The sequence below is a fragment of the Crocodylus porosus genome, unplaced genomic scaffold, assembly GCF_001723895.1.
Source record: "Crocodylus porosus isolate Cpor-Errol unplaced genomic scaffold, CroPor_comp1, whole genome shotgun sequence".
Lineage (NCBI taxonomy): Eukaryota > Metazoa > Chordata > Crocodylia > Crocodylidae > Crocodylus > Crocodylus porosus.
The window spans coordinates 173029488-173041611 of NW_017728906.1; the positions used below are offsets into that span (position 1 = coordinate 173029488).

At 40.1% G+C, this 12124-nt stretch overlaps 1 protein-coding gene across 2 annotated transcripts in view; it reads left to right on the forward strand.

Annotated features, from left to right (window-relative positions):
• The window catches only part of RDX (radixin), a 58058-nt gene extending 49131 nt beyond the window's left edge, over positions 1–8927 (forward strand). For both annotated transcript variants that reach the window (XM_019530220.1, XM_019530219.1), the window contains exons 10-13: positions 1035–1195; positions 2400–2492; positions 5104–5346; positions 6433–8927. In XM_019530220.1, the coding sequence (XP_019385765.1) occupies positions 1035–1195; positions 2400–2492; positions 5104–5346; positions 6433–6597 (662 nt within the window). In that variant the 3' untranslated portion in view covers positions 6598–8927. The remainder of the gene's footprint in view (positions 1–1034; positions 1196–2399; positions 2493–5103; positions 5347–6432) is intronic.
• Positions 8928–12124: the final 3197 nt, after the last annotated feature.

Here is a 12124-nt window from a genome sequence, read left to right on the forward strand (position 1 = left end):
AAAGAAAAGCTTGCATGTCACTTAAAAACCCGCAATACTATTTTAAGGGTGTCTATATTAACCAGATACAGCATGATACCAGATACAGTATCCATCAAGATAACACGGTGTGTTGAGGTATAAATCCTTCTAGGCACTGTTCTCTGAAAAACTGCTTTCTAAATCTAACTGTTGTTGACATTGTGTAGCAAAAGTGCATGCTGAAAGTGGCCAACAAGTTCTTCTATAGTGCTTAAGGAATATCCATGAGTCATTGTAGTGGAATACTGTTTTAGGCTTATCTTCTGTATCAAAATGATTATAACAGGGTTGGAATGTTGTTGCAGCCACGATGGTCTGGGAAATATCTGAAGGGCAAAATTTTTTGTAATATTTTTTTATTAGACAAACTCTGTAGTTGGTGAAGCTGTTGGAGCAGCTTTCAAGGAGCAGGTGCCCTTCCTGAGGTCTAGGCCCAAAAGTTGGTCCAACAGCTCTCAGCTAAACAGTTGATTCAATAAAAGGTATCAGTGAAAAACCTTTGCTCAGACATGACAATAATCATGTGAAATGCTGTGGCAGAGTACTTAGTAGTCTCTTTTCTAAGAGGTAAGGGTATTGTTTAGTCTTTTTTTTATCAAGGTGGAGCAGGAGAGAGGAAGGGGGGGTTGGTTGATTTTGGAGTGGCCTATTGTAGGCCCTGTTGTCTGTGAATGGAATTGTGACTACTCATTTTTTAAATTAGCCCTAACTGAACACTAGTTACCAGTAATGCCAGTTTTAAAAAAATTGGAACCTTACTTTACACTGATTTTCAAAAGTGCTTGATACCTAGCAGTTCCTGTTGACTTTAAGCAGCCTGTGTTAAATATAGTGTTTAGGTGTTTAAAAATAGGTGTTGGAGCTTAACTTGGGGCACCAGGATTGAGTATCTTGGCCGTTATTCTAGGTAAGTTTAGAATTTTTTTCAATGGTTTGTTGAGCTATGCATAACAGGCAACATAGTTATCAGGACAAACCAGGTGGCAATGTCTTGACATTTTCCCTTTGGGCAGAGTTAGAAGAACAGACGAGAAGAGCTCTGGAACTGGATCAAGAACGAAAGCGTGCAAAAGAAGAAGCAGAGCGCTTGGAAAAAGATCGCCGTGCTGCCGAAGAAGCTAAAGCTGCTCTAGCCAAACAGGCTGCTGATCAAATGAAGAACCAGGAACAGCTAGTAAGAAGAAACCCCAGAATCCCTAAAAGCAACCTATGGTTATTGAAACAAGTTGAAAATGTAGTCTGTTTACTTTTTTTGCCAAAGGAGTAAACGTTCTATCCTTTTGATCATAGATAACCATAAATAAGCTACAGTAGCTTGATAAATTCCAGCTTCGATAAGTAGTTTGCCACTTCTACATTAAATATTGACCTATTCATTATTAATAATCTTAAAATGCTAATAAGAATACTAATTTGTTTTGAAATACATCCTTTATACCATATAGTGACACCCAGCAATGATTGTCCTCTGATCAGCTCCAGGTGTCATTGCAGTTTGTGTGTGTCTGGTAGCATATTATGCTCAGTTACCTGTTATAGGATCCTATTATGCCTCTGTGATTTCAGTAGTTAAAGAAAACTAATGCAATAAAGCTTCCATGTGGGATCTTAGTGTTTCATATCTTCACACCTTAATTCTTCCATGGAATTCACTTGTAAAACTTCTTTTGGCTTCAGTGGGAGCCGGGTTAGCCAGTATTGCATTAACCCTTTTGAAATCCCACTGATAATGCAGCAGTAATCTCATATTTCACTAAAAGCACTTGGCTTGGGTATACTACAGTATATTCTGTCACAGCAGATGTCACAGTGGGATGTTAGAATCATAGAAAATTATGGTTGGAAGGGACCTCAGGAGGTCATCTAGTCCAGCCCCCTGATCAAAGCTGGACCATCCCCAACTATATTATCCCAGCCACAGTTTGCCAGGCTAGAATTTCTCTAGTAAAGGAACAGCCCCATTATGGTACCTGGCAGTTCCTCAGTGTAACAGGCAGGTTGAGGGCAAGGAAGGGAGTTACTGAGAATCTGGGTTGTGGCACCAGCTTATGAGGTAGATAAACTAAGACTGTGGTTAACTACGCTGGAACGCCTCTAGCTGTTACTTTATGTCAGTTGTACCTCCTTTGGCAGCTCAGTCTGGGAGTTGTAAAGATCATCCCTAACCAGGGATTTTCTACCTGGGGAGATGCAGCACAAACATTGTCCCTCAAGCTCATTTATAATTAAAAGTTCTATTTTTGAAAGGTAGAAAAATTACTAGTGTCATAATGAATATATTCTTTTTGCTCAGAGCATAGCAAGGCCTTTTCCACTTCTATTGTAGAGCCAATAAAGGGTATTGAATTAACCTTTCTACTTCATTTCCTCTCTCTTAGGCAGCAGAACTTGCTGAATTCACTGCCAAGATTGCACTTCTTGAGGAGGCCAAGAAGAAGAAAGAAGAGGAAGCTACAGAATGGCAACACAAAGTAATGAAGTCTTACAGTGTGTTAAGTCATAGAATTATAGGAAATTAAGGTTGAAAGGGACCTCAGATCATTTAGTCCAAATCCCTGCTCAAAGCAGGCCATCCCCAACTATGTTTTCCCAGCCACATCTTAAAAATCTCCAAGGCTGGAGATTCCACAGCCTCTCCAGGTAACCTGTTCCAGGGCTTTACAACCTTCTAGTGAGAGAGTTGTTCCTAATATCTAACCTACACTGCCCTTACTACACTTCCACTTGAGATCATTGCTCCTTGTTCTGTCATCACTATCACTGTGAATCATCTAGCTCCATCCTCTTTGGAGCCACCCTTCAGGTAGTTGAAAGCTGCTATTAAAGTCTCTCTTAATTATCTTTTTTCCAGACTAGATAAGCCCAGTTCCTTCAGCCTCTCCTCATAAGTCATGTGCCCCAGTCCCCTAACCATTTTTGTTGCCTTCTGTTGGAGACACTCCAATTTGTCCATGTCCTTTCTGTAATGAGGGTCCCAAAACTGGAAACAGTACTCCAGATGTTGCCTCACCAGTGCTGAACACAGGGGCAGAATCACTTCCTTCAGAATCACTTCCTTCAGTCTACTGTCAACACTCCTGCTAATGCAGCCCAGTATGCCAGTAGTGTTCTTTACAACAAGGGCACACTATTTGCTTGTACTCAGCTGCTTGTCCACTGTAATCTGCCCTTTTCTCCAGAGCTGCTGCTTAGCTAGTCAGTCCCCAGCTTGTACTGGTTCATAGGATTGTTCTGTCCTAAATGCAGGACTTTGCATTTGTCCTTATTGAACCTCATGAAATTTCTTTTGGCCCAGTCCTCCACTTTGTTGAGGTCTCTCTGTATACTAGCCCTACCCTCCAGCATATCTACTACTCCCCGCAGCTTGGTGTCATCTGCAAACTTGCTGAGGGTGCACTGTATCCTACGTTCCAGGTTACTGATGAATAAATTGAACAAAACTGGCCCCAGGACCAACCCTGGGGCACTCCACTTGATACCAGCTGCCAATTAGACATTAAGCCTGACAATCCAGCCAGTTTTCTATCCCCCTTGCAGTCTTCATTTAACCCGTATTTCCTTAGCTTGCTTGTGAGAATGTTGTGGGAGATGGTATCAAAAGCTTTGCTAAAGTCAAGGTATATCACATCTGTTCTCCCCACATCCATACAGCCAGTCATCTCACCGTAGAAAGCAATGAAGTTGGTCAGGCATGACTTGCCCTTGGTGAATCCATGCTGACTGTTCCTAATCACCTTTTCGTCCATGTGCTCAGAAATACATTATTTGAGGACCTGCTCTATGGTTTTTCCAGGGACTAAGTGGAGGCTGACTGATCTGTAGTTCCCAAGATCCTCTCATGGTCACTGCTACCCAATTTGCCATCTACTATTACAGGGGTAGGAAGCCCCCAGCATGGGTGCCAGAGCTTGGCACACAAAGGCATTTTGCTTGGCACAGTCACCTTAGGGCGGACGGCAGGGAAGAGGCTACAAGAATATTGCAGACCTCTGCACTACTACTTTCCCCACCAAGTCTTCCCTGTTTGTGAGCAGCAGGTCAAGAAGAGCACAGCCCCTAGTTGGCCTCTCAAACACTTGTACCAGGAAGTTATTCGCAACACTCTCCAGAAATTTCCTGGATTGCCTGTGTACTGCTGTGCTGCCCTCCCAGCAGATGTCAGGGTGGTTGAAGTGCCCCATGAGAACCAAGGCCTGTGATTAGAAAACTCCAGCTTGCTGTCTGACGAAAGCCTCATCCACCACACCCTCTGGTCTAGTTTGGTGGTCTATAGCAGACACCCACTACGATATCCCTGTTATTGTTCTCCCTTGTAATTGTAACCCAGAGACTTTTGACAGGCCTATCTCCAGTTCATAATAGAGCTCTGAGCAGTCATACAGCTTTTACATAAAATGCAACTCCTCCTCCTCCTTTTCCCCTGACTGTCCTTCCTGATGTTATACCCATCCATGGCAGTGCTTCAGTCATGCGAGCTATCCTTTCAAGTCTCTTGTTATTTCAGTCGCATCATAGTTCTGTGACTGTGCAAGGACTTCCAATTCTTTCTGCTTTTCCCAGGATCCTTGCATTCATGTATAGACACTAGAGATAATTAGCCAATTGCCCTACTCTCTCAAGAAGAATAAGAAGGCCTACCCTGTTGCCCCCTCTGCTTGTTCTTCCTCTGGGTCACCTGTTTCCCCACTTAGTTCAAGGCTTTGGTCTCCATCCACTGGTGAACCTATTTTAAAGTCAGGAATTGCCAAGGGGCTAAGGGATATGGCACCAGAGCTTGGTGGTATGAAGTACTTCCTTCTTTTAGGCTCCTCTTGAAGCCTAGCTAAAAGAACTTTCATCTGCAAGTCCTTGCAAACATTAATATTTTTAGTGAATGGCGAATCAACATGTTTTCTCATCACAACCCCTCTACATTCATGCTTATAGCTTTTAGTCTGTAAATAACAAGGACTTCATTACTGTATGGAAGTAGTGGTATTCTTAGACTAGCTAAACAATTTTTGTTTCTAATTCTTTGACTGTGTATAATTTATTTTTCAGATGAGAACTATATATATGCTAATTACTATTATTGTTATTTAGGCTTTTGCAGCCCAGGAGGATTTGGAGAAGACCAAAGAAGAACTCAAGACAGTAATGTCTGCTCCTCCTCCACCTCCCCCACCACCAGTTATTCCTCCAGTTGAGAATGAGCATGATGAGCATGATGAGAACAATGCTGAAGCTAGTGCAGAACTGTCTTCTGATGGTGTCACAAACCACAGAAGTGAGGAAGAACGGGTGACGGAAACACAGAAAAATGAGCGTGTTAAGAAACAGCTCCAGGTAATGAAGGTTTGCAGTTGCATTAATGTTATAATTACAGCTAAAAATGTGCATTTTTTTTGCATAAGATCTTGTGTGCACTTATGTAATACATGGAAATAAAACTGAACTAGCACAAAGCTAATGCAGAGGAGTAAAACTAAAGTGGAATATGGCAAGGAGATAGTACATTTTATCACGTACTAGTTTAGTTATTTACAAACTGGTATCATTTAATTACTGCTGTAGGAACTGCACAAAAGGGAGAATGTAGCAAGATTGGGAGTAATGTAACTCATTGTGTATATGTATGACTTAAAGGTTTGTGTGTGAATACGTTGCTACATTACAGCTAATGTTTCCTGCCAAATAGGAAGCTAATCTAAAGTACTCTGAATTTTTGAAGTGTAATGTTTTAATTTCTGAACTATAAAATATATTGCAAAATACAAAAAAGTTTTTAACCAATAGCATTTTGAGGTTTCTTTGTAGTAATTTATGGTACCTATAAAAATGAAATGTATGTCCTAAATTGGTTTATCCTTATTCAACTCTTAGTCTAGACAGACAGATTCTGTTTTTTTCTTCCACTGAAAAAGTGATCAGTCTGTCACTGGCCAGTTTAATGATACTGTTAACAGGTACTCTGTATTTTTCTAGGGTGATGCCAAAACCGAAATGTGACCTCTTGTTCCTTTTCAGTAGCAGTATATTACTAGCATACATGTACATATGTTTCTGCTCTGCTACGGTACAATTACAGGCATAGAAGTAAACAGACTGTTCAGTTTTTGGAAGGCTTACCTGGAAGGCTAAGATTATTCCTTAGATTCTCCTACCAAAACATGTTCAGCTACTTCTAGCAGAATTGTTCTCTTGGATATTAGACTATAAGGCTGTTTTACTTAGCCCTTTGCTCACACTTCTAGAATGACTTCTCAGCTTGCATGATAGACATGATAACATTACGGTTTCACTTCTTTCTGGAGAAGTGCATAAAGTGTTTCTTTGGCAGACAGGAAAACTCTGTCTATAACTTCCAATGAGACATGCTTATAAAATCTAAGCTAATTAAAAATGGTTAAACACAAATATTTTATTCAACAGGCATTAAGTTCTGAGTTGGCTCAAGCCAGAGATGAAACCAAGAAAACTCAGAATGATGTCCTTCATGCTGAGAATGTTAAAGCGGGCCGTGATAAGTACAAGACTCTTCGACAGATCCGACAAGGCAATACAAAGCAGCGTATTGATGAGTTTGAAGCAATGTGAGAGCTGTTATTTTGCATATGTTCCTCGTAAAGCTGAACCACCAACAGAGAAAAAAAGCAGGCCTTTGCAATTTTGAAGGATTTCACCCCACTTTGCCAAAGCACTTATACCAGTTTGACTGTGGTGGTTAAAGACAAATTTAGAGGAAGGCATTCAACAATAAGGCAATCTTGTCATATACCCAGCTTTTTGGTGGATGGCGGGGAGGCGGGAGAGAGGTGTGGCAGGGAGGGATGTGTGTCGAGAGAGTAGAAAATGAGGGCAGAACATTTATCTCCCATAGCTTTTTTTTTCATTTTCTGTTCTTGCTTTTTTGTTCTCCTGAAAATTGGCAGCTAACTATCATGACTGACAAATGTATGTGTTACCTAAACATTAAGAGGTAAAAAGGACTTTGGCCGCGAATCTAAAACTGTCAGAAACTGTTTGTGTGGTGCAGTTTGAAATACAGTTTTTTCAATTTTGCTGCACTAGTAGGAATCTGATTTTGCTGACATCCTTGTGTGCGTTTTATTTTTATTTTTCCCCCTAAGCTAAATTCTTTGGTGTTTCATGTCCTGTCATCATTGATGGTTTTCTTTGCCTACCTGTTCACAAAGGTCTAGAGAGCAGGTGGTAGTTCCAGCGGATTTTTAAAAAAATGGAACGCTACCTGTGGGCAGCACGTATCTGCTGATAGGCTTCAATAAATACTGTTTTTGTAGATGATAACTTCAGATATGCAGAAATAGTCTAATGAAGAAAAAATAGAACCTTTAAACCCCTCCCCCCCATATCCTGTTTTCTTATAATTATTTTAGTTGCAACAGGAAAAACCTGGACCTTTCTGGCAAGGGAGCATATGAAAACATCAGTCCCAGGGAGGGGACAGTATCCTACCTCACTACTATATACATGATGACTGGTCCTTCAAACACCATGTAAATCTTTAGTGTGAAATTGTCTTTCCTTTTATGATGATATTTACAAAGCTAGGAGTCCTTGTACTCTTAAGGTTTTGTTTTCCTTCCAGGTGGATTTATGTTGCTAAATATTGTTTTAACTGCCTTTTTGTTGAGTTAAATTGTAAAAGCTTATTATGTACACTAAAACTATAACTTGTCACTGGTATAGTCTCTTCTGGGAGGGGTGTGGAATGTGTTTGACTTAGTCTATATGTGGGTTTCCAAATACCAAATGAAAGCTCCCATTGTTGAAAAAACAAAAGAAGGGACCTGTAGTTTTTTTTTCAGTGAGGCCAGTTCATAATTATGTCTTTGTATCAGATGTCCTATCGTTGTTGCTCAGTTGTTACAACATTTTGAAAAGGCAATTTAAACAAAATGGTGGGTTTTTTAAAATTTATAAGGTCAAATAGTGTGTGGAGATTGAGTCTTTCTTTTAAGAGGTCATTTTGCAACAAATACGGGCTGTCTTTTTTATTTTATAGTACCCTAGTTACAGTTTATAAAAGCCTTGCTTTCTCTGAGGATGGTTCAGCTATCTTCCGTTTGATATTATGCACTCATAAATTACTCTCATCTATTAAAATTTGCCATTTTATTAAACATTTTTCATGCACAATAGGTTCAAGTTACTTATGAACAGGTCAGTTGAGTTTTTTGGGTTTTTTTTGGTTTTGTTGAGTTAAAGGTTGACTATCTGGGATGACATCATGAAAAGGAAATAAAGTTACATTTAATAATATATTTTGAGCTTTTTGGGCTAAAAGTGTCTGGTTAACTTTGAAGACTGGTATGCAAATGTTGTGCACATGCTTCAACATGATGCTTGGTGGAAGTTAGTATTTCTACATGCAGTGCATTGAAAGAACAGTTTATGTATCACAGGCTTCATATGCTGAAGCATGAGCATTCAGATTTCCAAAGTATTAGAACAATTTGCCATAGCAAGTGAAATGCTGTACTTCCAATGACTTTTTGGTTGTTTTTGCTGAAAAGTGTGCACTAACACTATTACATCAGTTTATCAGTGTTGGAAAATATCAGTTAGGTTTGCTGTTCATAAATCTACAGTTTATAGATTAGAATTACAGTGGATCTAATCCATTTTTTAAAGCTGTGTGAATTTTTCTAAACAACCAGGAACAACCATTTGTAACATACGGATTTTCACAATGAACAAAGTGGTGATAAATGCATTCACCAGCAGTCGAAAAAACTTACTGATGCAGAAATGTTGAGAATCATTTAATGAGTACTTGGTGAAGTAAATTTCAACATGCTTTTTCCCTTAGCATCATGTTTTGTGTTGTACAATTAAACTACGATTACATCTACTATTTTGGATAACATTCATTGGTTAACAATAAAGAGATACAGTTAATTTCTGCTGAGGTCCATTGTTGTTATTTAATTAATCTTTTTTCTGGCAAATTTGCTAAATGCATTGTAAATAGCTTTTTTGTTTTGTTTTTTCCCTTGTTTTATTTTTCAGAGTAGTGAAAACTTTGGGACATTGATCCTAAAATTTCACTTTGTGGTCAAAATTAAAAATAATTCTAAATTAAATCCTTATAGAATAGTAATCTATTTCAGAAATTATCTTACAGTTGGGAGAAAAAAACTGGTCACTGCTGATTTCAAAAGAGGATATGAATCATCGGAGTAAATTGGCTCTCTTGAGGACAGATGGTAATTTGGCCACTAAGAACTTTCAATCACTGCCTGCACAGTACTTAGCTCTAAGCTAGGTAAAGTTTACTTTAATTGGTCATTGGTTTGTTGTGGTGATTATTTTTCTATATACTGTATATTGACAGTTTTCTTAAAGTTGTCTTTCAGGGTTTTTTTAAATATAAGCATTATAATTGTTTCTATTCATCTCACCAATTTGAAGAACATGGATTGTTCCTGGCTTCTCCCTTACCAATAGATAGATAAACTAATCTGCTGAAGAATTTCCATGTGGATCAAATCTCCTCTCAGTTAGCACAATGGATATGTACGGACTTTCAGGGAAGTTAGATTGAGTTAAAAATGGCCACTCAATTTAAGGTAAATTGGGATGGGAGAGACCGGGGGATCTGGGGCAGGGGCAAATGGAATCCACAGGGAGGATCAGGCAGCTAGCAGCCCGCAGAGGGGGTTGTTGGTGTAGACCAGGAGGGTTTGGCAGGACTAGGGGGAGTGAGTCCATGTGGGGCTTGGAGGGATGGAGGAGGGGGTAGTGGGGTGTGCAGGGGGTTGGTGGGGTCCAGGAGGGTTTGAAAGGATCAGGGGAGTTTGGGGGGAAAAGGAAGCTTCCCCCTGCCCTTGGACCAGGAGCTGGTTTTAGTCCTCCTGAGCCCTTTCCTACCCCCCAGATGAACAACCCCTCCCCAGCAAACCTACCCCACTCCCTAATTCCATCTGCCCTCCCCCCATCCCAACTTCAATCAGCTCCCAGCACCAGGAGTGGCTTGTGGGATGGTGTGCTGGGTGGGGTGGTCTGCCAGCGGGGGGAGTAAGGGACAGGAGAGCTAAAATTAGCTCAGTGCCCAGGGGGTGGGTAGAAAAGCTCATTTTTGGGGCTGAGGCCAGTGGCTGGGCTTTCCTAATCTGGGGCTCCACTGAGAATTGTACAGACATTCAGTTAGCTCAGTCTTGCCATACCTGATCTAACCTCCAAGGTAGGGTTTACTTGAATTGGGTCAGCCATTTTTTTTAGACTAATCTAAACTTTCTGAACTTCTGTGCTGTTCACATTTTGATCCCTAGTTAGGTCAACCTAAATATAAGGTCCACGCCTGAGCTAAGTAAATTAGATCAGAAGGCCATTTTTAACATGATCTAACCTCCCCAAATTTCTTTACTCATTTGTTGGTTTGGTACAGGCTCAAATATGGAGCCCTTCATTCTCTTAATTGCTATGTCAGAGTTGGTAAAAGAAATGAAAATGGGCACTATATATAATTTTTATATATATATACAGGCATACCTCGTTTTATTGTGCTTCGCTTTATTGCACTTCGCAGATATTGCGCTTTTACAAATTGAAGGTTTGTGGCAACCCTGCGTCAAGCAAGTCTATCGGCGCCATTTTTCCATCGGCGCCATTCAGCTCAGATGATGGTTAGCATTTTTTAGCAATAAAGTATTTTTTAATTAAGGTATGTACATTGTTTTTTAGACATAATGCTATTGCACACTTAATAGACTACAGTATAGTGTAAACATAACTGTTATATGTACTGGGAAACCAAAAAATGCGTGTGACTCACTTTATTGCGATATTCGCTTTATTGCGGTGGTCTGGAACCGAACCCGCAATATCTCCAAGGTATGCCTGTGTGTATATATATATATGTATATATATATGTGTGTGTGTATATATATATATATATATGCCTTCTCAAACATGCCTGTGGATTGTATTTATCCTCCCCACCAATTAGAGTCCTTTATGAAATATTGTACTCTAAATTCCCGATTATCAGAGGCTCCCGTCAAGGTCTGCCAACTTCAGAATATGGTACTTGAATTAGGAGGTAAGTGCATTAAAGGAAGGGTTCTTTTTTTTTCCAGGGGAGGAAAAAGTAGACCAAGAATATTTCCATACTTCCTTTGGATGAGTCTAACTTAGCTGGTTTCTTGACAAATTCCTAGTTTAAAGTAGAGGGAGATATTTACCCTATTTGGAAACAGTTTTCCATTTATAATTATGCTTCTTCAAGTGTTTGATCATCTGCATATCCCCACCATGAGTGTACATACCTCTCAAGCAGTTGAACTTGGAGACTTTTTTGTCCAGTCTGCATCTGTCTGGTGTACATACAGTCTCTGCTGTGGGGAAAAAAGCCAATGCATCCTTCCCATCCTCCCTTCCTCTCAGCTGCCCTAGCTAGACTGAGCCCTTTTGCAGCCTGTGTACTTTCTGGCCTACAGCCCTCTGAATCCCTTTGCCTTCATCGTTCTTCCCCTTTTTTGTATTCCCTTGAATGTTTGTTCTCATTCTGCTGGTATATTTTCCCCTCATTTTCTTGGATCCTCTATTGTTCTTCTTCCTTTGAATCTGGAACACATGAACCTCAAATCAAGGAGGCCTCTTCTGGCTTGCGTTTCCTAAGTAAAAAACTTAGGTAAGCTTTTGTTTTCAAAAACTTTTTTTTTCTTTTTAATTTTTCTGTCCATCATCATGGCTTGACCCATATCTCCGAGATTTAAGTGGAGTCCATCTTGGGATGTTGCTGTGTCTAGAGGGAAATCCTGCATTCCTGGGAAGCCTTTTGTGGATGAATCCCTTACCTCTTGGGCTTGAATTTGGTTTCTTTACCTCTTGGACTAGAAAAGAGTTCAAGGCTCACTCCAAATCTATCTTCTGGGCAAGTCTTGAAGATCAGCATTTGGATATTAAGGACACAGTTTCATTACTGAGGATACTTGTCTCATCTGCCCCGGAGAAGGCTTCTGTAAAACACCAGGACAATTCCAGCAGGAGATCCCTGTCCCAGGGTTCCATGAGGAAACTTGTTTCACCATCACCTAGCCCTCCCTGTTTTGAACTTCATGCCCTGAGGAGATCCTGAAGTTCTTCAATCCTGAGACTT